The sequence below is a fragment of the Panthera onca genome, chromosome A1, assembly GCF_046562875.1.
Source record: "Panthera onca isolate mPanOnc1 chromosome A1, mPanOnc1 haplotype 2, whole genome shotgun sequence".
NCBI classification, from domain to species: Eukaryota; Metazoa; Chordata; class Mammalia; order Carnivora; family Felidae; genus Panthera; species Panthera onca.
In genome coordinates, this window is record NC_138339.1 from 26,242,297 (window position 1) to 26,268,719 (window position 26,423).

Consider the following 26,423-nt stretch of genomic DNA (forward strand, 5'->3'; position numbering starts at 1 on the left):
AAGCTTTGCTACATTTATTACTATTACTTATCAAAGTCATCATATTTTGTGTTGTGTGCTAGTTAAAAAAACATCACATTAGTAGATCTTTTATTACATGGTTTGGCTGCTGATGTGCTTGGAACAGACTGGTCTTTGGAGTAGGACCCTCATCCTTAACATCCAGCTTGTTTAGATGCTCCTTTGGCCTTTTTATTGATTGCTGGAACACAGTTAACTTTATCTGAGTCAATGACTTATCAGAACTCCTGATCCACTTGATCTGAGTCATGTTGTATTAGCTCTGGCTTAAAGACTGAATTAAGAAATGAGGGAAAGTTAGCTTGTTGCCTCATGTACCTTCTCCTCCTTTCTTCTTTCATCTTCTGCCATCTCATTCCCTCTCTAGGTGTGGGTTCTATTCTTCCATCACCCTGAAGAACATTGTCTTAGTCTTCTCATTCATAGTCTCTCATTGCTCTTTCCAGTCTATGTACTCAACTTGTAGAGCTACCAAGTCAATTAAAAACACAAAGTAGAGCACAAAGCTTTTTTTCCAGGATTAGTTGGCTGAACATATCAGTAAGATAAATGTCATAACTAGGCAGCTCTGGTTTGGACCCCTACTAAGAGCTTGTCTGCCCCAACATTTTCTGGAATTTTGACCTAATCCATTGACCAAGATATCTCCATTCTGTTAAAGGGTTAGTCAGAGTCTCTTTCAGGGGATAATAACAGGACTTATCTATGAAAGTTTTGTAAGGACTAAATGCAGTAGAACTTAAGTGTTTACATATCTCTTAGCATGTAGGAGATGTTCAGTAAAAGTTAGCTGTTATGATAATTATCTGGCAGTAAAGAGAACTGCTTGACTTTATTCAACCTAGCATTTTATAAACTTATTAGACACATTACTGCTATTTCTAGAGTCATCCATTACATTTTAAAGAATGCTGCCTCTGTGGAATACAGCTTGGGAAACTCTGAATTAAAAATTGAACAAAATTAAGGTGCTGACTGTTCACAGTGATTGAATAAATCAAAAATGCTAGAACTAGGAATTAGGGTTCTGGATCTTAGCTCAGTCCTTACCACATCTTGAAATTGGTTAAAGAAAAAGGGACCGGTTTTATTTTAAGATACAAGACAGAAATGAAAAGAAGTAACTACCACCCCTCCCCCCCAAAAAAAACCCATCTAAACTTGGATTTTTGCTCATCTCTTCCTTGCCATCGTATCTATAGATGACTCAAGAAATTCAGGAGAAGTGATCTGAAGTTCTCAGGTTGTCTAAAAGGATGTCATCAAGTTGGAGAAATTAGAATTTACATGTTCTTTCTGATTTTGGCCTTTTGGAAATAATGAAGCCAGAAATTGTCCTCTCATGTTTCCTTGTCTCCATCTCCCTTTGACTTGGTCACCCCTTGTACTGGCTTGGGCCTACCTCACTACCTGCTGCATGCCCCAGCCCTTCTCTCATTAGATTTTGGTATACACATTTACCCACTTCAACATTGAGCCTGACAGGACCACAGACCCCTGGGAAGAGAGGCCAGAGAGTGTCTAGAGCAGTCTTGGGGGTTTGGTCACCAAGCCTTCCAGAGGTACATCTGGTCAGGTACTGGTGGAAATCAAGGCCAAGGGCAGACATTGCTCACTTGATCATCTGAAAGCCAGGGACAATTATGTCATTATGTATGTGTATTTCTCAACTAAGCCATCAAGGGTAAGGGTGATGAGAAGCATCTGGATATGACGTGTGTGTGACACATTCAGAGGGTAGATATATCATATGACTGAATTCTCTGCATGAGCAAGGGGAGAGTTTTTAAGTCATTATCATTTGCTTGTGCTCCACATCCACCAATTCCAACAGGCCAATTCCATGGAGTCCTCCTCTACCTTGTTGCTCCCCACCAGCAGGCCCCGCATGCCTTCCTTGCTGAGGTTTGCTTGTGTAAATAAATGAGTGCCACGTATCAGCACTGTGGTGCCTGCATTTAGCCTCCACTGCTGCTGCAGTCATTAAAAGGGCAGCCAGTTGCTGTGGTATGGAAGACAAATGAGGGGTCATAAGTTGACTTAACAATCTTCTCAGGACTGCTTTTGTTTAATGATACATTATGTGTTAGGTGATGAGAGAGAGAAAAAAATCTACCTCTGTTTGTCAGCAGCCATACTCTAGGCCATAAGATCTGAGTTAATCCTAGTAGGTATTGCTATAGGGGTGGAGCTGAGCCCAGGATAGAGATAGTTATTTGGAAAACTTAGGGCAAACCTCAGCACAGGGAGAAAGAAATATGTCAGATATTATGGCAATGCTTCAGCCTAGCACATAACTGGGTTCTGGCTCTCTCCCTGATGTGCTGCCTCACTGTTGTTAATAAGCCACTTGACCTTTGCATTTCCTCAGATTTCAACTAGGATAAGGATTTAGATTTTCAACTTAACTTTCCTCAAGGCTAAAATAAGCAAGTGACCAAGTGTGAATTCCATGAAGGCAGGCCCAGTACAGAAGAGCAGACATTGGGAATGTCTGCCAGTAAGAATGAGAACTCTGCCTTTTGGTGTTGAAGAGGTTGTGATGTCCATTGGCTTATGGAAGTTCTTGCTGTTATCCTAAATTATAGAGTAAAAAAAAATTTAATGTTTATATTTGAGAGGTGAGAGAGGGGCAGAGAGAGAGGAGACACAGAATCCAAAGCAGGCTCCAGGCTCTGAGCTGTCAGCACAGAGCCCGATGTGAAGATTGAACTCCCGAACCATGAGATCATGACCTGAGCCGAAGTCAGAGACTTAACTGACTGGGCCACCCAGGTGCCCCCTAAATTTTAGATTTTTAATTTTTTAATTCAACAGAAAGTTGAATTAAAACAAATAGTATCTCTGTTTTTATTGCATGTAGATCACTTGTAAAGTGTTCATCAAATGTATAATGTTCTCTAACCTTTGGCCTACCCATGTGGCATGCCCAGGCAATTTCTTTCCCCTGTCCATGATCAACAGGGGCCCAGCTGGATAAGTTTCATTTGAGGGTCTTATTACTAATTAGACAAGTTGCCATTGTTCCTGCTATGATGGACCCGTCTCTGGGTGTCCTGGACCCTTCTCTCTTCTTACCTTTTCAGAAAGCCATCAAAATTTCCCTTTACTCCATCTCCCCTTCAACTGAGTGAGAGGTTAAGGGTCATGTCTTTTTCAAAAGACTTTTGAGAAATGTTGCCCAACACTCTCAGCTTTCCTCATTTGCATTACGAACCATTGGTTTGTGGCAAGGAAGATAGAACCACTGTGTGATATGCTTGAGTTATGTGGATACCACAAGCAAAATCCCAGGGCAGCCTAGCCTTAGCATTTAACTTTGGTAGCTTTCTCCCAGTAGCCTCGGTCTGAGAGCTTTAGAGTCTTTCTCAGATATCCAGACATCCCAGGAGCTAGATTACTGCTGTGTTACTCATTCTCACTTTACAGAACAGCTGAGGCATGCAGCATACTTTGCTTACTTGTTTGGAACTCAGGCATTGAAGAATTCATCTATCAATCTCAACTTGCCCCTCCAAAGAGAAATAAGAAAGACTTTGCTCACTGTCACAGATAAGAGCCATGTTATGAATGGCAACTCTATATGCTCAGTTAAAATATAACAAGATTTCTATTCTGCTTTCCCCATGATAGAGGATTAAAAAAAAATTAAAAAACACTAATGGACATGGCTGACAGGCACTATCAGAGAGGAAGGCCAGTGGCAAAATGGCTATATTTCATTTGGAATATCTGATGCTGGCCAACTAAAAGGGCAAGATCAGGAGGATGGAGATGAAATGATGAGAGAGTTAGTGCCAGCATGCTACCTTGTTCTGGAAAACTTCCCAGAGTGAGTGGAAGATGATGAATGACTTCCATCTTTTTTAAATGATAGATACTTTATTTGATGATACCCAGCACAAATAATTATTACTCTGACTCTTGTCCCTCATTGGTTCATAACTTTCTGCTTCATAACTTTCTAGTATGGAGTTCATCTATGTGTTTTGTGGAACTGTGGGGCTATTTGGTTGAGATTGTAAACTCCCAGGGCTCAAGAACTACATTGTTCTCTCTTTAAAAAAAATTTTTTTAACACTTATTATTGAGAAAGAGACACAGAGCATGAGCAGGGGAGGGGTAGAGAGAGGGGGAGACACAATCTGAAGCAGGCCCCAGGCTCTGAGCTATCAGCACGGAGCCCGATGCGGGGCTCGAACTCACAAACTGCAAGATCATGACCTGAGCCAAGTTGGTCACCTAACCAACTGAGCCACCCAGGCGCCCCAAGAACTACTTTGTTCTCTTAACTCTGTTCGGTATCTAGCAGGGAATGGCTGCATTTAGGAATTTAATTAAGACTTATGCTTAATGACGGTACGGAAGAGCTTTTTGGCTAGAAATGATGCTAAATACTGGAATACTCAGGTAAGGGTATCCTATTTTCTTTGATTAGTAACTATAGCATGATCTGTCATGGATCATGGATTTCGAGGTTCAAATTTTGTTATGACCACAGGCAGGGGGACAGAGCAGATGATCTTGTTCCTTTCAGCCTGGAGGTTGAGTGAAAAATGTTTCAAAGGCAACTTAATACTCTGGCTCTTTTTCTTCCTCATTAAAAAAAATGTTTGCACTTGTGATTTTTAGTGTCTATAATGTGCTGATGGGCTTTCCTCCCATTAAAAAACACATGTGGATGTGAGAATGTTCTCCTCGAGAAAAGACGGTCTCTGGGGTTTTGCTTCTGGCTTGAAGTCCTATGAGGTAGGTGTTATGAAACCTCCTCCGCAGCAGCCCAGGGTGCCAGTGAGCCTCGGAGCAGGTCAGCAGCTCTCCTGCTAATTTTGGCAGGAGAGGGAAACACTCAGCCACTTTGAGAGGAAAGAAGGTAAATTTTGCGATCCATTTGCAAATCAAGATAGAATGAGTTTTCAGACCTGGCCATGTGTTCAGAACCTATCTATTCTCTTCTACCATCAAACCTGTTAGGAAAAGGGTAATCCAAATTCATGTTTCTCAGCCAGATAATCTGCAATTGTAGAAGGGGCAATTTAGAGGGCACAGCAAGAAGGAAGGAAGAGGAGGGGCCAGAAGGTGGTTGATGCTGGGGCGCATGTCCAGTGCTTTGGGTGCCCAATGTCAGCATGGTGGCCCTAGGTTTTGAGCAGGAATCAGGAGGGGGAGGAAGATAAGTGGAGAGCTGATACCCAGTGGCTGGTAATTTACAATTTAACAGGGCTCAGACTAGGCTCCCCAGGAACAAGGAGAGGGAAAACCTTCAATTAGAGAGTGCAGAAAGACTAATGGGGAGTGATGCTCTTTTGGTTCTCAGAGTACTGAGAGGATTAGACCAGAGTTTTTCTGAGCCACTTTATATTTCCCATAGTCCAGGGCTGTATGACTTCCCTGTGTAGCAGGATGAGTTTTTTTTTTTTTTTTAAATTTTTTTAACGTTTATTTATTTTTGAGACAGAGAGAGACAGAGCATGAACAGGGGAGGGGCAGAGAGAGAGGGAGACACAGAATCTGAAACAGGCTCCAGGCTCTGAGCTGTCAGCACAGAGCCCGATGCGGGGCTCGAACTCACGGACCGTGAGATCATGACCTGAGCCGAAGTCGGACACTTAACCAATCAAGCCACCCAGGCACCCCTGTAGCAGGATGAGTTTTATATAATTATCCCAGGGAAGATAGATTTTTTTGAAAAATGTTTTTACCATGGCCTAAGAAATTACACAGCTAAAGACCACTATGTTATTTTTTTTAAGTTTATTTATTTATTATGAGAGAGAGAGTGCAAGCAGGGGAGGGGCAGAGAGAGAGGGAGAGAAAATCCCAAGCAGGCTCCATGCTGTCACTGCAGAGCCCAATTCAGGGCTCAATCTCATGAACTGTGAGAATGGAGCCAAAATCAAGAGTAGGACACTTAACTGATTGAGTCACCCAGGTGCCCCTAAAGTCCACTTATTAAAATTCATTAACTCATCAGCATGCACACTTTCTTAAGCCATGATGACTTCATGGCTTAAGTGAAAATTTCATATTCCTTTGGAAAATTGAATTAGCATAGCCAAATCAGCAGAAAATCATCTTTGACTAGATGTTATTTGTACATCATTCTTCTTTGCCTAAGAAAATAATGACTCTCTGAGACTTAAGCTGATGGTTAAGAGTGAAAGCCAATGTCTACCATTTGCTTTCTTAGTCCCAGAAACTGTTTCTGATGTTTTATATGCAATCACTAATTCAGTCCCCTGAAGAGCTCTGTGGGATGAGCAGGCACTAAACCCCCATTCAGCCAGTGAGGAAATTTAAGATTAGGGAGATTAAGTAATGTGTCAGGGCTAGGATTAGACTTTGGGCCCTGCAACTAATTCTGAGCTTTTCTGCGATCAGACACCTCTCTTCTCCCAGATGGTCCGTGGAACTGACCAGTGCGGGCTGCACACCTTATGCTTGGGCAGAATTAAGGGTGTGACATTCTGGAAGTAAGAACACTGCTTGGCATGTTAAAGCATGAACAAGGAGCCTTAGTTTCCATTAAGTGTAAAATGGGTCCATAAGATATGTTATACCATAAGTAGAATGCTTATTTTCTGAATACTGCTGTTAGGAATTAAAGGCTAAGCAGGATCCCTAGGTTTATAATTCTCTATATGTAGACAATAACAACAATAAAACCCAACAGTGAGTGCCAACTCTGTTAGGCACTGTTGGAAGTCTTTTACATCTATTAGTTCATTTAAACCTAAGAGCAACTCCACGAGATAAGTACTACTATTTTCCTCATTTTCCAGATAGGGAAAACTGAGGCCCAGAGTTGTGGAGAAACACATCCAGGAAGTGGCAGCTCTGGGTAGTGAGCCCAGGCTCTAGCCATTATTCTAAACAGCCTCTCAGCACTGGACTTTGGCAAATGCAAAACATTTGCTTCTATGACAAAAAACAGGACTCACCATACTTAAGGATGAGATGAGGCCAAGTAGCACTGGACATTGAGCTGTGTTTTCTATGGATGTTTGTGTATTTGAACTAGGTGATGCAGGTCAGTTGTGGCTCTCTTCCTATGGGAACCTTTTCTAGGAATGAGGCATAGAATGCCTCCTCACAAAGACTTAATGGTGGTCATCTGTGGAATGCTGAATTCATTCTGCTCCACGGCATTCCATTCTTGACAATTTCTCCTGAAATAAAAAGACTTGCTTTTGTGTGTGTGTGGTGTTTTTTTTTTTTTTTGTACTTTTATACAGAATTTGTAAGCTACTAAATTTCAAGATTGTATTTTCTCATTTCATGTTCAATGGGTTTAAATATGGTACCTGAACTTTCAAATGATGCTTATTGAATGAAACAATGCTCAAAGAAATTAAATGACTTCCCCAAATTCACATGGAGCTTAAGTTTTTTGAGGGGAAGGGCTATCTTACTTAAGCCAGGACCTGGCTGGGATAAACCAATGGCCCAGCATATTTCCATTCCTGTCCTTAGAACTTGGGGTGGGGAGGGGTAGTCCAGAGGGTGGGTAGAGATGGTCAGATCCACAGGAACAAGTACAAACACAAACTGGAAAGAGAAACTGAGATGCCATTGCTGATGGAAGAGAGGACACAGATGCCAGGCAGGTAGGAATGGCAGTGCCCACAGATGCCAGGCAGGTAGGAATAGCACTCCTCTTTGAATCCTTAACACCAGCACTAGAGTAGGCTTTCAATAGTATCCAAACATGAATGAGTGGATCCCTACTGTTCTTTTAGTCAGTTTTATATTCAGAGCATGGAGAGATCATGGTGACTGATGGAGATGAAAACCTAAAGGGGGAGGTTGGACTTAGGCTGGCTTGAGGTAGAGAGTAGACGTGAGGAAGAAAGAAGGCACCCGTATAGAGGGAACTATGGGCAAGTGTGATGCACCTGGAATACTTAACCTCGTCAACAGGTACAATTTCCTTGACTTGTGTAATATCTTTACTGCTCTCCAAATTCCTAAACCTGGGAAGGATTTTCCTCACTAAGCCAGTACCAGGAAAATCTTGGCATGATTCTTGTTGGCTACACTTTGCCCATCTCTGCCATTGCTTGTGAACCTTGAGTCTAACTTGTTAACCATTTGATTTGCTTACATTATTCATGAACGTTGAGTCATTGGTGTTTGGGCTCACCCAACTGGGGTTTCCTTTTCAGGTTAACATGTTTGTTGAAGGATTCCACGATGCCATCCTCCTCTATGTTCTGGCTTTACATGAAGTACTCAGAGCTGGTTACAGCAAGAAGGATGGAGGGAAAATTATCCAACAGACTTGGAACAGAACATTTGAAGGTGAGGATTTAGTCTATAAGATGACAACACTCTGTAGATGATCAAGCTGCTTCTTCCCTGGTTCTGTTTTTCTTTCTTACGCCTATGGGACTTTGTCAGTTTCCTGTTTTCCTCAGCTGTAAAGTAAGGATAATATGTCAAGTTCAAACTACCTCACAGGCTTGTTGTGAAAATTAAATGAGATAAAGCTTGTGAAAGTGCTTTGAAAGAATCCCACTGAAACAGGAAGTACCTTGTCTCCTTTTGATTGTTAGATAACAACTCTATGCTTCTTCAAATTAAATTTGTCACAAGCCTTATTCACAACAAATAATTAGTTTGTGAAGAGTTCTGTGATCAGTTTTAAATGAAATAATCCCAGATACACATTCATCAATTTAATCATGGGTAGTTTGAGATTATAAGCAAGTCTAATCAAGCCCTCTGTTTTTATTTTATTTCTAAAATGGTGAATATCAGCTCTGGCTTTCTTTAGAACAGAGAAGTATATGAACCACAGCAAAAAAAATGGCCCATAATCTCATCACTCAAGCAACCTCTGTTGACATTTAAAAATTGTACAAGAATGAGACTATTCTTGGCTGGAAAATTTAAACAGTACAAAAATGTACAAAATTAAAAGTGAAAGTTTTCCTTCCCACCCTAGTCTCCTCTCCCTAATGTAACCACTATTAACAATTTCCTATGATTTAGTCTAAAAATATTTTGTGCCTTCTGCCAGCACATATGCATTTATATATCTTATCAAAAAAATTTATACAAAAGGAACCATACAATGAATGTCACTCTTCCATCTCATCTTTTTTTAAAACTTGTATGTCAAGTAAAAAATTTTTCCACATGAGCACTCATGATTCAGCACAGTTTAAAATGATGGTTCTATATTTTTCTACTATATGGTTGTACAAGGATTTCTTTAATCAGTTTCCTATTGACGGATACTTCAGTTGTTTACAGTTTTTGCTGTTATGCAAAATGCTATCTCAAGCATATTACACATCTTGATGAATTTTTTTGAGTACATCCAATGGGGAATATTTCTAGTCGTGAGATATCCGGGTCCAAAAGTATGTTAGTGCCTTTTAAGGTGCATTAAATATTGCCAAATATCTTCCCAAAAGGTCTCCTGGTCTGAATTCTTGCTAATAGTGTATAGAATTCTTGTTTCCTTTCACTTCACTGACAGTCTCAAAGAAGATTAACATGGGACTCAATGAGAATGACCCAGCTGCTGGAGCCTTGCAGATGTCAATTTTATATTCATGCACCCATTCATTCATCAAATATTCTTGAGCACCTGCTATATGCTAGGCACTGTTCAAAGTGCTGAGGAATCAGTTGAGCTTTCCAGGTAGTGGAGGGAACTGGTGATAAACAAACAAATACACCATTTCAGGGGCAATAAAATAAAGCAGGGTAGGGAGATAGACAGTGACAGGAGGGGGTGGTGGGAGGACTGCTAATTTAAAGAGAGTGGCTGGGGAAGGTCTCTGGTACGTTGAAGTTGAGTAGAGACCTGAGTAAAGTGAAAGAAATTATGTAGATGTTTAGGAGGGAACATTCCAGACAGAGCAGCAAACACAGAGACCTTGAGTGTATCTGGCGAGAGAGTGCTGAGTGGCCCCCCTGAAGAGCAAAGAGGCCTGTTGGGCTCAAGCACAGCACGTGAAGGGCAGTGTGATAGGAGCCACAGTCAGAGAGGGAGTGGGGGACAAATCACATGCATCTGGAAGCTGTGCTGGTGACTTTAGTTTCCACCCAGAGTGAGATAGAAAGCCACCAGAAAGTTTTGAGGGACATGATCTTTCTGAAGTCTTTAAAAGGAGTCCTTACGGGGACTATGTGGAAAATAAAGTATAGTATACTGATGGGTATCATTTAAAAACCACTGATATGGAGTACAGATTGCTGGACCAGGAGTTCAGGGAACCTGCATCCTAGCCACTGTCACACTATTTTGGGCTTCTCTGTCATCACCTGTATGAAGGAGTTGGACTAGCTGATGACCGACAAGAGCCCTTTCAGTCCTACATCACACTAACCCCTCCTGTGAGCCCTTTCATACACTGGGCTATGCTTACATCTATTTGCAATTCAATTAATGAAATTTTTCAGTGATGGGAACAAGTACTGCCAAGTCTAGATTTGGAGCGCGCACGCTCACACACACACACAGACATACACACACAGACACACAGACACACACACACACACACACACACACATATTCATTTGGGATTTCAATGCACTCCATTGCCTCATCCTGCCCTTGTTTATTAGGAATGGTAGGACAGTGCTGAGAGGTCAAGTTCCAGTTGTCTGGGCAGCAAATATGGTGACAATTGGCTTTAGTTTCTCTGTGGTGGTTTTAGTGAATGTCATGTCTTACTTGACACTAGAGTAGCATCTACGTTAAGTTTAGACAGATTGTAGGACATGACAAACAAATAAGCCTCCAGGATTGTCTTGCTCAACTTGTGACTGCTTCAGTTGAGGAGCTGGAATCCAATCAGATAATTCAGGGGGCATATTAGGACAGAGTCAGATTTCCCAGAAGTTGTGCCCAATACACTGAGAAACTAGTGTGTGTGTGGACACAACCTTGGTAGGCCACATCCCATTTTTAGCTGTTCCTTACTACATGGTGTGGTCATTTGTTCTTGGTCTTCTGAAGGAGGTTGTTAAGGGAAGGGCAGGTGCCCACAAGGGCTGGAATTCAGCATTGTATAGAGGGCATGGACTAAATTTTCCCATAGGTCATCCTGATGCTTCCATTCTAGGGCCAGGTCTACACAGACAATATGAAATGAGTCCTAAAACAATCAACTATATAGTCGAGTCTAAACTTAGACTCTTATTTGTCCAGATATAAAAATAATTGAAGCCAATGTAAGTTTTGGGCTTGAATTATTTGGAAAGCTGATTTTATTTGCTAAACAATGATCAGTCTGAGGGTAGCTCCCAAAAGAACTCTGAGAAATGGTCATTCTGTAAGTGACCATTAAATTGTTAAGGGAAAAATACTCTGGATGTTATTTGACAAATTTGGATTTTATTACTGTGAAACCAATGACCGTCTTTCAAGGCTCTCAATAAATGGCCTGGGAAGAAGCTGAATTTCCTCTCTGTGGGAGAGGTCAGAGTGACAAGGTAAATAGGACTGTGGCTCAAACCTTGAAGTCCACTACAGGCCAATGGAAATGAGGGTGGAAAGTCTCATTACTTATGTACAGGAAAATTCTGCTGTCAGCTTGACAATCTCACCTTATACACAATACTCTCAGGTGAAGTCTCACTTGCTAATTGGCCACCCTGAGGGTTCTCACCCCATTTCTTGGCAGAATTGTAATAGCTTAAAGTGTAATGAGGTCTTGGATTACTAGGGCCACCTTGTCTTATAAAATACTCTACAAAACCCTTAGCAGAACACATCTTTCTTTATAAACACCTCTGAACAGGATAACAAATGGTTTTGGATAGACAATATGTTTGGAGATAAATATGATGTTTTCAAAAGATTTTAAAAAATGTTTATTTACATTTGAGAGAGAGAGAGACTGAGCACGAGCAGGAGAGGGGCAGAGAGAGAGGGAGACACAGAATCTGAAGAGGGCTCCAGGCTCCAAGCTGTCAGCACAGAGCCTGATTTCGGGCTTGAGCCCATGAACTGCGGGATCATGACCTGAGCCGAAGTCGGATGTTTGAGTGACTGAGCCACCCAGGTGCCCCAAGATAAATATGATGTTTAAAAATGACATATGTGACTTAAACGTTGTATAGGCTGTCAAGAATAAACAAGTTTAAGATAGGTGTATCCTCTGTAACCGGCATATATTAGAAAGACAAAAAAATCAAGATGAATGGTAGCTCCATTCTGTTTGCGGCAAAATAGACCGAAGTCTGGAAAAATCAGTGGGCCCTCAAACCATAACCAAAAGGACAGTAAACCCAAATACTTGCCCTCTCCAAACCACACTAGAGGATGGAACTTTCCCTTGGGATCCCTTTTCCCAGACATTCATTTTACTTCCAGAGAGAATCAAATCAATAGAAACACTAAGAATTACACTGAACTTTAACACAGTTTAAAATGAAAGAAAACAAATTGCCTTAGTTAATTAGAATGTGGCTGACCTATGCATTCTCTTGCTTAGTTAATGAAAATTACAGTATAGACATTTGATATCAACTAATGATACATATTCTCTTTTACTGATTAGCTGTCTAAGCCACTGTTGCTAGCCAAAGCAAATTGAAATCCTTTGTGTGGGCACTCAGGCTTTCCATGCTCTGGCCATCCTATGCCAGCCTTACATCTCACTGCTTCCTTCCACACGCATGGGCCACCTACCCCAGAATGTCATGGTCCCTCTGGTTCCTTTCAGCTTCCATGACTTTGTAAATATGAACAAGTCTGGCCTTTCTGCTTAGAATACTGCTACTTCCTGATGGCTGCTTGTCTAAATCATGGATTTTACTGGTATTCCTATGAAAGATCTGCTCTTTTACTGAATCCTCCTTGAGTCTCCAACTGGATGTGCCAGCTCCTTTTCTGAGTGGTGTGGGCATGGTCAGATGCCCTCTCCCAGATTCCGGGCACAGTAGTGGTGGTATTCCAGGCACAGTAACAGTAGAAGAAAACAACTAACTTCTTTTATACTTGTGGTGGAAGTGTTTTACCTGTTGTAGCTCATTTAATCTTCTCAACAGTCTCTTGGCTGAGAGGTACTATTGTACCTCTTTTACAGTCCTGAAGGTGGAGACCCAGAGGGCTAAGTCCTTGCCCAGGGTCACAGAGCTAGTAAATGTGAAAGCTAGGATTAAAATACATGCAGTCAGATTCCAGTGCGAACAAGTGAAATCCTTAGTCCAGGCTGCCCCTGTTTTGAGTGGGGAATGTGTCCAGTTCAGCACCTAGTAACGACCCAGAACTCATGTGGATAAACAACGAGTGACTTCATGTATCTATATGAGATGACAGATGTCAACTAAACTTACTGTAGTGATCATTTCACAATATACCCGAGTCAGACCTTTATGCTGGATGCTTGAAACTCATACAGTGAGGTATGTCAATTATAGCTCAATAAAACTGGGAAAACACCCCCAAAACAAAACACAATAAAAATGAATTAATGAACACAAGTAGGGTGAAGACTAGCTCTTCTTTAGCTCTTGGCTCCCATGGCCTGTGAAGCAGGCCCTCTGCTCTCCTGTACATTGAGTGTGCCTATAGTGATGCACATTCACTGAGTCCTGGGCCTGGAATGACTTCTCTTCTATAATGTTTGGCCAGTGATAACATGAACTCATGACAGGTCTAGGAGTGCACCACACCTCCAGCCTCTCTCTCTTTGCAGTTTTTGTTTGTTTTTAATTAATACAAGACTCTGGGATAAGCATGCTGCTTTCAGGATTAGCCTTAACCTTTTTTTTTCCTAAACATATTCCCCAAAGAGGGTCATTTATTTCTTTTTCTTTTCATTTTTAAATGGAGAAATGTTAAGAATTTAGGAATGCAGACACAGATGAAATTACAATGTCTTTCCAAATGCCAACAAAAATGCTCAGAGTCTGATGAGCTTCCCTGTGGCATGAGTTTGTTTAAAAAATCCTGTCAATTCATTTTCTTGTTTTTGGTGGCAGACAGAGGCCTTTGAAGTCACTAACTTGGAGTTCTTCCCGTCTCATCCTCTAGGTATTGCCGGGCAGGTGTCCATAGATGCCAATGGAGACCGGTACGGGGACTTCTCTGTGATTGCAATGACAGACCCAGAGGCGGGCACCCAGGAGGTGAGCGAATGAGACTGCCTCGGCTGCTCCTTCTGCTTGTTGAGGTTCCAAGGAATGCATTTGTTCTGGTGTCCAAATAGCTGTCCCCAGAGCAGCCTCCAAATAAAAATGAGCTGGAAATCTAGGAGTTTCCAAGTAGAGAGGGCTCCCTTCTGGTTGAGGGGATCCTGGAAGATTTCAAGAAACGGTTCCATGTTTATCCTGAGCGGGGAAATCCTGTTTCCAGTGGCCAAATGTGCTTCTTTGATGGCTCTCATCCAGGGTTGATGTTTCCATAGCACTTGATGTGACCCTGGCCTAAAGGGCTTGCTGCTTTTCTCTTAGTACACATATATGTGGCCTTTGTGGGAGGAGCAGAGCCAGCTGGACCTGACACTTGCTACATGTACTGAATGATTTTTCACCCTTGGAGTGGCCTGAGTCTCATGTGCATTCTAGTCTCTCCCTCTGTAAAGGGAGGATAGTAATAGTCTATTATGGGCTTGTTGTGAGGTTAAAGTACTTGGGACATGCTCCGTACATGCCAGTGATTGTTGTATTTTGGTGATTATCTAGAATTTTTTTTACTATGACATGAGCTAGCCTGTGAGAGCTTGCTGGCCCTCCTTCAGAAGACAGAGGGGGAGATGTCACAGGCCACTCAGGAGCAGTGTTCTGGTGCCCAGGAAAAAAAGAGAAACAGATCCTGAGAACCTGGGTGGGAAGGTACTTCTAGATCAGGGCCCAGGTAGCCGATGGAACATCTGTTTGAACCAGAAACTGTGGGTGAACCTTGAAGTGAGCATCAAAGAAAACTGAACCAAGTGAAAAAAAAGTTGTCTGGAAATGGGGTGCAAATGGGATAAATTCAGCAGAGAGGAGAATGTAACTCTCGAAATCAGGGGATAATCTTCCAAACAGAGGAGGGTGAAACAGGATGTTCCTAAAAGATACTTTTGACCCTTTATGTGCCCAGCTAATTGAGTGGCATGAGGCTGTGTACCTGGACTGGCTTAATCTGGGTATGAGATGCCGGACTCTCTCCCACATCCCTAAAAGTAACTGGGGCCTTACAAATGGCTGCCTGTGTGTGGGCTGCTCTGTGGCAGACGGCAGACGGGTCAAGCAGCACCTCCTCGGATGAGTGAGGGAGGAGCCATGAGTTCCAAGATTATTGTTTTCTGTGTAACCACTTTCCTGCCATGGGGAGCCACAGTTCTCCCTCAATTATGCCTCCTTTGAAAGCACCATCAGTGACCACAAATCCTGACTTACAAAGTCCTCAAAAACACATCACTATAGTCAGTGTCACAGGGGAGCCCACCCTATGCCTCCTTTGGAAACAGATAACTTCGACCTTTCAGTTTGCATGTTTTCTGCTTTTACGTAGGTTATCGGTGATTACTTTGGAAAAGAAGGTCGTTTTGAAATGCGGCCGAATGTCAAATATCCTTGGGGACCTTTAAAACTGAGAATAGATGAAACCAGAATCGTGGAGCACACAAACAGCTCCCCTTGCAAATCATGTAAGTTTAGAGACTTAACTTGTGCTGTGTTTCACCATCTTTAATGTCAGTGTTATGCAAGTTTAAAAGACAGATGTTCTCTAGGAGCTCATGTTCTGAACGTTCAGCTTTCTTTTTCCGATGTGGTAAAACCCAGGGGAACAGTTCACGAACTGGCACCCCACCTTCACCAGAGGTTTCTAGGTCTTTCTTCTCTTTCATCTTTTCCCAAAATGCTAGATGACTTCTTCCTATTACTCCATCTCTTACTATGTATCATCTCTTAGCATCTGGCATTACTAGTTGGGGAAAATAAAAAGATCAAATAGGAAATGTGTAGCAAGTCTCAGTCTGATCTTCAGAGTTTGTTGGTACCTTCCTACCCCTCAGACTTAAACACTCCCAAATTTGCAAATTAGCAAATAAGTGTAAAATATATTATTCATGAGAAGCCTTGTCATAAATATAGAGGCAAGTGGACATTCTTTTATTTTTAATTAAAATTTTTTAGTGTTTATTTATTTTTGAGAGAGAGAGAGAGAGAGCACGAGTGGGTGAAGGGCAGAGAGAGAAGGAGACACAGAGCACAGAGCCTGGTGTGGGGCTTGAACCCATGAATCATGAGATCATGACCTGAACCAAAGTCAGATGCTTAACTGACTGAGCCACCCAGGTGCCCCAGCAAATGGACATTCTTTTTTTTTTTAATTTTTTAACATTTATTCATTTTTTGAGAGACAGAGAGCACAAGCCGGGGAGGGGCAGAGAGAGGGGGAGACACAGAATCCAAAGCAGGCTCCCGGCTCTGAGCTGTCAGCACAGAGCCCGATGCAGGGCTTAAACTCATGAAATGCGAGATCATGACCTGAGCTGAAGTCGGACACTTAATGGACTGAGCCACCCAGGCGCCCCACAAGTGGACATTCTTATAAGGAGCTTACAAATAGGAGTCTGTTGGAAATCATTGCTTTAGAGAGACCCTTTGATAAGCTAGTGAGGGAGAACCAAGTGAATATTGATCTTTCGGGCCAGTTGGTCACTTTAGGCTAATGTATTTATGCTTATTATTTTGGGTCCAGCCTTCAAACCATGTTATTTATGTATATGCAATAACTACGGGGAGGAGTAGGGCAGAAGTGTGTTAAGAACATTCTCTGGAGTTACTGGGCATGGGTTTGAAATCCCACCCTTGTCACTTACTGGTTTTGTGACCCTAGGAATATTCCTTTACCTCTTTAAACCTCTGTGTTCCCATATGTAAAATGAAAAAAATGCACCCAACTCTTAGAGCTGTTCTGAGGATTAAATGAGATAATGCATTAAAGGCTGACACTATGCTGTTTATATAAAGCTAGCTTTTTGTCATGTTTATATAATAACTGGGACACTACTGAATTTGATTGTTTCAAGTTGTTATTCCCATCTTTGCAAAGCTATATAGGACATTTTGACATGAAACTCTGGCTCTGGTGAGAGAACATCTAAAAACAGAATATTAACCCAGTGCATTTTTCACCAAATCTTCTAGCACTTTGAAGTGTCATCATCCATCTGTGAAAGTAAGATGTGCTGGGTCAGTCCCATGGTCTGTCCAGTTGTCTTCTCTGACTATGAACTCAGTGTGGATGTGTCTAAAACTTCAGTCCTTGTGCTCCTCAGATACTTTTGGAACCTGCTTTTTCTCATTGTTCTCACTCTCTTCGAGTGGTATGTTCGTCCATCTGGTCCTTTCTTAAATGCTTCTGAAGCTTTGCGCTTAGCAAACAAATGAAGGTGCAGGATCCCCTAGAAAATCTTTCTTAAAAAAAAGGAAAATTTGCCTCAAGTGGGAAATTGAGATACACCTTCCAGTGAATGAAACTTGAGATATTTCTGTTTCTCAAAATGAACTCTGATTATCTATGTTTCTTTTTTAAGCAGGTGGTCTAGAAGAATCGGCAGTGACAGGAATTGTTGTGGGGGCCTTACTAGGAGCTGGTTTGTTAATGGCCTTCTACTTTTTCAGGTGAGAACTGTTTTTATCAAGTTTTAAAATTCACTCTCCTTTATTGCCCTTGTCACTTGCCTTTGCACAGTCCTCCCTATGACTTGTCTATATCTTGGTCTTACCCCCAAAGCATGGTGGTTAAAAGAACTAAGCTGTTCTTCTGTGATGGTCTTTGTGACCCTGGTGGTTTGGTGGTCAGTGGGTTAGCATACTGGGTAGTGGGTCAGGCTTTCTGTTGCATCCCCCTGTCGGCCACAGAGCCACTGCTATCCTTTGATCACAAATATTCTGGCACAAATTCCTACTACCCACCAAATGTGTAAGTAGACAAAGGAGAAACAACTTACCTATTCTTAAGCTTCCTCCAATTCAGAAATAGGTGTCTGAGTTCACCTTCTGAAGAGGAGGAGGTGGCCCTTAATCTACACTCTCAGGCTGGTGTGTGCTCAGTTTGGAGAATCCATGTGCTTAATTATCACTGTGGTTAAGCCCCAAAGCTTGTAAACTTGTAATATTTATGTGTGTTCAAGATACTGATAGTCCCAAATGATGAGGGCGATTCATTCCTTTGTAATCTTTGGTGATTGAGTTTGTGGCTTATTCTCATGTCATTAGACCAAGATTTCTTCATTTCTGTATGGAAATTTAACTCTGGGTGTATGTGATTCTTTGTGGGAACAATTGTATTCCTGTTCCTTTGGTCACAGTATACTTAGTCTGATCTTTATCTAGGGCACATCCTGGGAGTTAGGGAGAGCTTCTGTGGCAGAACAGACAAGACTTAACCCACAAGGCACCCAGGGAAAAAGGGGGAGGTTTGTTCTATGGCATTTCAGAAAGCATGCCAATTTTCCTCCTTGAAGAAGTGCATAATGCCTTGGGGCACACAGCTTTAATCTCTGACCAGGGTTTCATATTCTGTCACTTCTCATTTATCAACCCAAACCCAGATGTCCCTTGAGGGCATTCTTTGTAAGAGAAACCATAGTATTTTGTAGCCAACTGAGGTTTTATTACTGCATTCACTTTCCCTTTACCCAGGAAGAAATACAGAATAACCATTGAGAGGCGAAGCCAGCAAGAAGAAAGTAATGTTGGAAAACATCGAGAGTTACGGGAAGATTCCATCAGATCCCATTTTTCAGTGGCTTAAAAGAAAGCCTTTTCTTTTGCCCTGAGATTCTTTAAGGAGATAGATGGGATGAAAGACATCAACGGAACAGAAGGGGTGCTCTTGAAGAACTCATTCTTTTAAGCAGTTAGTCATTTTGTTGTATAATTTCTTTAGAAGCTCAGGAACTATTATTAATCACCATATGCCTCCTGGCCTTTCATCTCATGACAAGCAAATATGAGAATATAACATCACTCTGTTTAAATAGTCACACTGTTTCAGGGCCTATGATTAGATTTATGTTTTGAAAATGCGATGTCTCCATATCTTGATGGCTTTTGGGGACATTTCACATAAGGCTACAACGTGTGGTTTTCCTAAATGAAATGTTTTATAGCTAGAATAAAATCATTTTTAAAGTAGAATATTCTTGGAAAGAACTTAAGATCCAAAAAGAAGAAAATGTAATGAAAAATCTCAAGGTTGGAAATACAGCATTCCTTTTTCTAGTGCTGCTGGATGGATTTGAGGTTGAGGAATGCTCTGTCCAATGTATATATTCAGGTCCTGATGTCATATCTTGAAAAAGGGTTTCCTGCCTGTCTCCTTCAGTGTCTCATAAAAGCTATTCTGGAAAGTTGTAACTATTAATAAGATAAGAGGATTTATATAAGAAAGGCAAATCTAAAATGTTTCATTTTTTAATGTAAAAAAACCCTATTTCACACTAATATTTTATTTTTAGGTATTTTTAATCTTATATTTTGCTATTAGAAAATGTGTCTATTTTTTCATTTTGAAGATTGAATTTCACTTATATTTTAAAAGCATGGGTAAAGTGTACCACAAAACAACGATGATGAAAGATGCTTCTCTTTTTCTCTGTTTCCCTCTTGCCCTTGGTTATAGCCAAATGCCAATTGCTGCTTTAATTACAGAGACCTAGAATTGTATTCAGATCACAGACTCTACAGGAGTATAACAATTTACCTGTTTTATTTTTTTATTATTATTATTTTTTTAATATGAAATTTATTGTCAAATTGGTTTCCATACAACAACAATTTACCTGTTTTAAATGCAAGTTATTTTCAGAATGGACCTCTTCCAGTTCTGGTCAAATGATGAGTTTCAAGATAAAGGGTGGAATTTATTGGAATTAAGTATGGTTTAAGGCAGCCTTTTCCCTCAACAACTTTATAAAGAGTATTAGAATTTAACAGTAAGCACAGAGATGATAAATTTAAAAAATGCATACATGACGTTTTACTAAAATTCAGTGATGTTTTGGTTAAAAGAGGGAATCTAGATAGCTTTTATATTCCTTTTTAGTTGATTCCACAAAGCTTAATAGTCATCCGCTAATAATCCGTGTAATGGTGGGTTATGGGTGTATATGTAAGGGATTTGAACAGAGTTGGATAGGTATTTGCCGAATACCTACTTTGCACCCAATACTCTGCACAGAGGTTTAAACTCAGGTTGCCATTTTTGCTTATAATTTATGGAGAAAACAGAGAAGAATAGGAAGTTGCCAGATTAGTGTACTATCTTGTAATTATGTCACTAGGGGCTTTCCTCAATAACATTTTGAACATCTGGAAAATAGTTTTAAAAATTATCTTAATGACTATAAAAGACCATGTATAGGGAGGAAAATAGAGGAGTTAGAATAATTCCTTGGTAGTGATGGAGGTCGTAGTTGACACAGGTAATAGTGGAGGCAGAGAGAGTGAAAGCTGTGTGTCTTGGAAGCTGGCCTGAGGTTGCTTCCCAGGAGGAGTCTGCCTCTGTCACTCCTACTTCAACTGGCCAATGGATTATTTCAGTGAATGAATTATTTCTGTGTAAGGCATATTTTCCCTCCACGTTTAAAAAATAGGATTCAGGCAGCTGGAGAGCACATAACAGAATGAGCTATGATCAACCGAAATGACCATACTGGAGTTCTCCATAGTGGATGTGAAGGAAAAAGTGCTGACTTCAAAAAAAGATGGAAAAAGAAAGCAAGAAATGCAAGCTCCAGAAATTCCAATGTAGGAAGAGAGTTTGGGAGGTATAATCTAGAAAAGCAAAACATTTAACAGCTCAGGACTCCTTAAAGTGAAAACATAATGGAAGGTTTGCGTCCATCTTATTTTCGTGAATTGAGAGCTTATTTCTCTCTAATTTTTATTTTTCAATGATATTTTCAATGTGTTTTAGAGATATTCATTTTATACCATCTCGTGTTCGTAAAAAAAAAATTAAATTTCAAGCCTATGTGCTTATTACAGGGGAAAAATCACTCTACCTGGTTGTAGTCTTTGGGTATAAATGTTTCTAACCTTTCTGGAATTTATATAGGGGCCCATTAACTCTAACATTTTTAAAGCAAATATCTTTTATTTCTACTTCAAGTAGTAGAATAGTTCTAAACTTAATATTTTACACCCAGATAAAATGGTAGAATTGAGATTTTGAGTCTTTTAAATGTGGTGGAACAAATCATGAGGTTTCTCGTATGTGCATGCCATTCTTTTCCAATCTTAAAGCAGTTCTGATTGCTTCTTTACATGTCTGGTTTCACTTCTTTCCTCCTTGAAATCATCCATGTGTTGCCAAAACTCTGTTAAGTTTTGAAAACTCTATTACATTGGAAAACTTTGCTAAAAGTATAGATGTTTGGCCCAAGCTTACCCTGGGTTAAGACCTCTGGAAATTATAATTTGGGATTTAAGTTCCTAAGTGCTAAACAGCACCTTTGACAACTAGTCATTCATACTCCACCAGAAGCCACATATCATACAGTAAAATGAGTAAGGCTTTAGTTCTTAAATCACCCTATAAATTTTTACCCTGAAATCTAGGGTGTTCAGATTTCAAAAGGGAAACTTCATCAGTATTTTTCATCTGGACAAACAAGCTGATGTTTATATAGGTCAGAATGAGTATATACTTTCTGTATATACTTATGGTGTTGGAAATAAGTATAGGTTTTATGGTCATCATTGTCACCTTCTTAGGGTTTTTTCCCCCCTGGACTCAAAAATAAAAGCCTTCTCCAGATGATCATTTCTATCCAGAAAGAAATTTCTGTATAGAGTGCATATTTTCCCCCAGGCTGATCACAGGTTCCATGAGGAAGCCCCTACAGCATTACATTTCTCCGAACTGTCAGCTTGTCCTTTCCTGAACTACATACATGGTTCCATAGGCTTTAAAATAGTTTATGTATTTTTTTTTTTTTTTTACATTTCAGATGCTATATTTAGTGGAGGGAGAAGAGAAAGGCATGGGAAGATAATGCCCGTTTCTCCTCTTCTCTAAAATTCAGATTTTTACTTTACTCACAGGCTTCTAGAGTTAGCTTATTCCAGGTACCTGTGTCCCCTTTGTCCCTAATTTACCACTTTCCTTCTGGTTGGTACTGATTTTGGAAGTGTAAGATATGCCATTGGCAGGGAAATTAAAGCTATTGTATAGACCTCATACAGTGACAATTCAGAAAGTCATTTCTGTGGCATCACCACCTTCTTGTGAGTGAGTATACTGGGCTATTTGTGGAAGTCTGTTTAGGACGCCAAGTAAAATATTATACCACCAGTATTAAGGGGGTGTTTATAAATTGAAAGGAATGCGGACCTATGTTTCTTGGGACACAAAGAACCCAGATCCTGAGTGGGTACAGGATAAAGCCAAACACCAACCAAAATCAGGCCTCTCGATCTGTATTTCATGGGTTTTGTTTAGTTATGCCCTGTTGGTTAGTGCTTCATGGAGAAGCTGAAAATGGGCTGAATTTCTTCTTCACTGGAACAAACTGAAACTGTCTGAAAACATGGAATATATTTTGGGGGCAGTGCAGAAGCATAGAAAATGAGAACGTGCTGTTCAGAAGGATCTGTTTCCTTTTCAGTTGATCTTTAAACTACAGAATACCCAGTAGCTTAGCCCATCTTCAATAGCCAGACTCAGCAAGAAGCTTGGGACACACCCAGCAAGAAAAGTCAAGAGTTTGATCCTCCGAAAGAAACAGAAGAGGGTGGCATTGCAAGCTGCCACTGTCTTTACCACCCCTTTCTCCCCTACTCCCTCTGCCCACCCCTCCAGCATCCATCATGGCTCCAAAGATGCATCGACATCTTGCCCATGCAGGTAGAGACTTGAGTAGGACCTCTGCACTTCCTCAGAGGGAAAGAAGAGAAAACAGTGCTGCCTATAAGAATGTAGCTGGCTTTGGATCAGAACCCTATGCTGACTTGACCACACATGCTCTCGGGGCAGTTCAAGCCTGTGATGTGCGTATATTCCAACAAGCCTGGCTTTGGTTTTCAGCATGTAGATCTCACAAATGTCTCTTGCAGGCATATCCCACAGCTAGACTCTAGGATTAAAATGACTTTCAAAGGGTGCTGGATTGGAGTTTGTTCAAATTTTTCATTAACCACTAACGTTAATTCATACCAAAGGGAAAGCAATTCTAAACCAGCTGATGCTGTTAATGTTCATGTTGTAAACTACTTCAAACACGGTGAAAGGGTTTCAATGGGAGCTGAGTCTCAGAAGTAAAAATCTGTATGTTATAATAGCTCTTTGATGTATCAGGTGTGGAATGATTTCTAGGGGAAAGATTTGAACAAGCAAAATTAAGAGTTAGCAAAGATGCTGTTGCTTTGATTCACATGTTTAAAGATCTAAATTTTATGCACAGGAATAAAGGGCCCTTCCACCAAGGGTGTAAATCATAACATAGACTACCAAATTTTATTTGCTAGGGGAACAAAGCTGTCATACAATAATTGGGCAGAAAATGTTGAGAAAGAGGAAAATTTGGATTTCAAAACCAGATACTCTATTTATTATTTAATGCCGACATCTGACAAAGTTCAGTGTGGTGTGTCTTACTTATAAGACAGTGATAAGGCGCTCCCAATAACATGCAGATGCTGTGAGTTTGCAGACCTTTTTGCTGGGTCCTGGGAATCTGAGCTTTGTGTCCTGTGTGTGGTGAATGGTTGAAACCAAGAGGACATGGAACAGACACTGTGGAGGATTGCTTTTGTAGCCTTTGTCTTCTGGGCCATTTATTACTCATTGTTATCTTAAATATAGGACTACCAACCAATATTAATCTACCATGAGGATGGTAGAAAAGTAAAATAAGAGCTGCACAAGCTATATACAATTTATTATTCTAATGTAAGTAGAACTATCTGCATATAATGTGATTTAATTTATTGTTTTGTGTGGAAAATGAAAGTTAATGACTGTGGATATAACCCCTGTTTTGTATAATATATTTTTATTTCTGGTGCAAACTGATCATTTAAAGTATCTACTTCATTTGGTGTTTGGATATAAATATGTATGTTCTTGTAAATGTTTCTATTAAGCAAGAATGCCACATGCTCACACTATAACAATGGTGTTCTCATTAAAAATACATCCCAAAGAAACTTTTTCCTGTTTATAATTCAACCAACATACACTGCACATACCCATATTCTCTGGGGACTTTGTTTTCCTAGGGTGAGTTTAAGTAAAGATCAATTAGTAGATGTGATGAATTGTACTGCTTGAATGGTACCCATGAAAGAACTCAAGAATTTCTGCCCAGCAAAGGGAAATTCATAGAAATAAGAAAAAAAATTACTATTATTTTACTTTTTTATATTTTATTATATATAGAAAGAGAGATAGCATGAGTCGGGGAGAGGGGCAGAGGGAGAGAGTGTCCCAAGAAGTCTCCATGCTCAGCGTGCAGCCTGACACAGGGCTTGATCCCACAACACAGGGATCATGACCCAAGCCAAAATCAGGAGTTGGATGCTCAACCAACTAAGTCACCCAGGTGCCCTAAGAAAACAATATATTATAATGAGTGGTGAACCTTGAATTGGAGGGTAAGGGAAGAACCCTTCAGAAATCCTATTACCTGCATCTCTACAGCTTGAGAACACTGCACAGCTACACAGTTGGCCTCACTGACTCCTATTGCCCAGTTTGAAGAGGTCCCAAGTCAGCTTTGTCACTAGAGAGTTCTTCAGGTTCTGGTGTACTCATTAGACTGATGAGATTTAAGCATCTCTAGTTTCCTCAAGGTTGTAAAAAGCTGCTTCATTACCTGGAAAATTACTTATGGTTTGTTTTAAGCCAGAGCACCACATAGCGATTTCCCTGGTCTTCCTGCTCCTACCACTGCCATGGAGTCCCCTGACAGCACCACGAATGCCACTCATACTGGGGGCTCCTGTTTGAGAGGATTCTGAGCCGGATGCTGATTCTGGGCTGGAGGTTGGAGTGGGGGCTGGGGGAAGGGTGTGGAAGGGCAAGCCAGAAATGAAGGGCGGGGCCAGGAAACCTCCAGGAAACACAGGCTGTCTTAGTCCACTCAGGCTGTCATACCAAAAATACCAAAGACTGGGGGTCTGAACCAACAAATTTATTTCTCACAGTTACGGAGGCTGCAAGGCCAAGATCAAGATATCTCCCAATTTGGTTCCTGGCGAGGGCTTCTCGGCTTATAGATGGCCGTCTTCTTGCCGTATCCTCACATGTCCTTTCCTGGGTGCATGTGTGCACAGGGAGATAGGCAGATAGAAATGTTGGGAAGCTGGAGCTAGTGTACTGAACTGACAACATGCAGAATCTGATCTGATGAATGAGGAGGCACAAGGCACCTACACAGGGTTGGCAGCTAGCTCCCTTAGCATCAGAGCTCGCACTTTGGGGAAGTAAGAACCCTGGGGTTATTTTGATTGAAGGCACAGTTTCAATATACTCACAGAGAGGAAGTAAAGTCACATTTATTACTTACCAATCCCAGAAATGGCTGTGTGTGGGGCAGGTAATGCAATGATAGAGATAGAAATAGAGAGAGAGGTAGACAAGTAGAGAGGGAGAGGGACTCTCTCATGTCTCTTCTTTTTAAAATTATTTTTTAATGTTTATTTATTTTTGAGACAGAGACAGAGTGTGAGCAAGGGAGGGGCAGAGAGAGAGGGAGACACAGAATCTGAAACAGGCTCCAGGCTCTGAGCTGTTAGCACAGAACCCAATGTGGGGCTCGAACCCACGAACCATGAGATCACGACCTGAGCCGAAGTCAGGTGCTTAACCGACCAAGCCACCCAGGCGCCTCTCTGGTGTCTCTTCTTATAAGGACACTAATCCTATTAGATCAGACCCCCACCCTTGTGACCTCATTTCCAAATAGAGCCACACTGGGGGATTTGAACTTCAACATATGAATTTTAGGGGGAATACAAATATTCAGTCCATAATGTACAGAGTATTCCTAGTGTTTTCCCATATCACCCTGGGGACCACCCTGGGGACCTGGGCCTTCTTGAATCTCCATCTTGTGTATTACCTCCTCATCCCTCTATGAACTTCTTCATGCATACGCAACATCCCACGAATGGCCAAATATGCTTCATCACTGTGGCTAGTGGGGGCTATGTTCCCCAGAGGAGCTCTACGGAGCTCCAAATACCATTGATTTAGTACCACACTCCTTCCCTAATGCTAAATCATGGGCTTCTGGAGTTGACAGAAATAGGACTACTAATAGGAGAGGTACCAATGGCTGTGTTTTTTTTAAAGAATAGCAATTTAAAAAATCATCTATTAACACCAAACTAGAAGTAAGGAAAAGAATTCCATTTGCAGGCTTTGTGCATCCCTGAGCATCGTTAGCTGCTGAAGCTCTATCATTCCCATTTCATAGATGAGGACACTG

At 41.0% G+C, this 26,423-nt stretch overlaps 1 protein-coding gene across 3 annotated transcripts in view; it reads left to right on the forward strand.

The window, feature by feature from the left end:
* Positions 1 to 26,423, forward strand: part of NPR3 (natriuretic peptide receptor 3) — a 94,535-nt gene that overhangs the window by 53,992 nt on the left and 14,120 nt on the right. Inside the window, exons 4-8 of one of the 3 annotated variants that reach the window (XM_060634432.3) lie at positions 8,187 to 8,322; positions 14,021 to 14,115; positions 15,485 to 15,620; positions 17,517 to 17,604; positions 18,628 to 24,138. In XM_060634432.3, coding sequence (XP_060490415.1) covers positions 8,187 to 8,322; positions 14,021 to 14,115; positions 15,485 to 15,620; positions 17,517 to 17,604; positions 18,628 to 18,739 — 567 coding nt within the window. In that variant the 3' untranslated portion in view covers positions 18,740 to 24,138. Of the gene's footprint in view, positions 1 to 8,186; positions 8,323 to 14,020; positions 14,116 to 15,484; positions 15,621 to 17,516; positions 17,605 to 18,627; positions 24,139 to 26,423 lie in introns of those variants that run through there. The other 2 variants (XM_060634434.3, XM_060634435.3) reach the window with 2 other exon arrangements.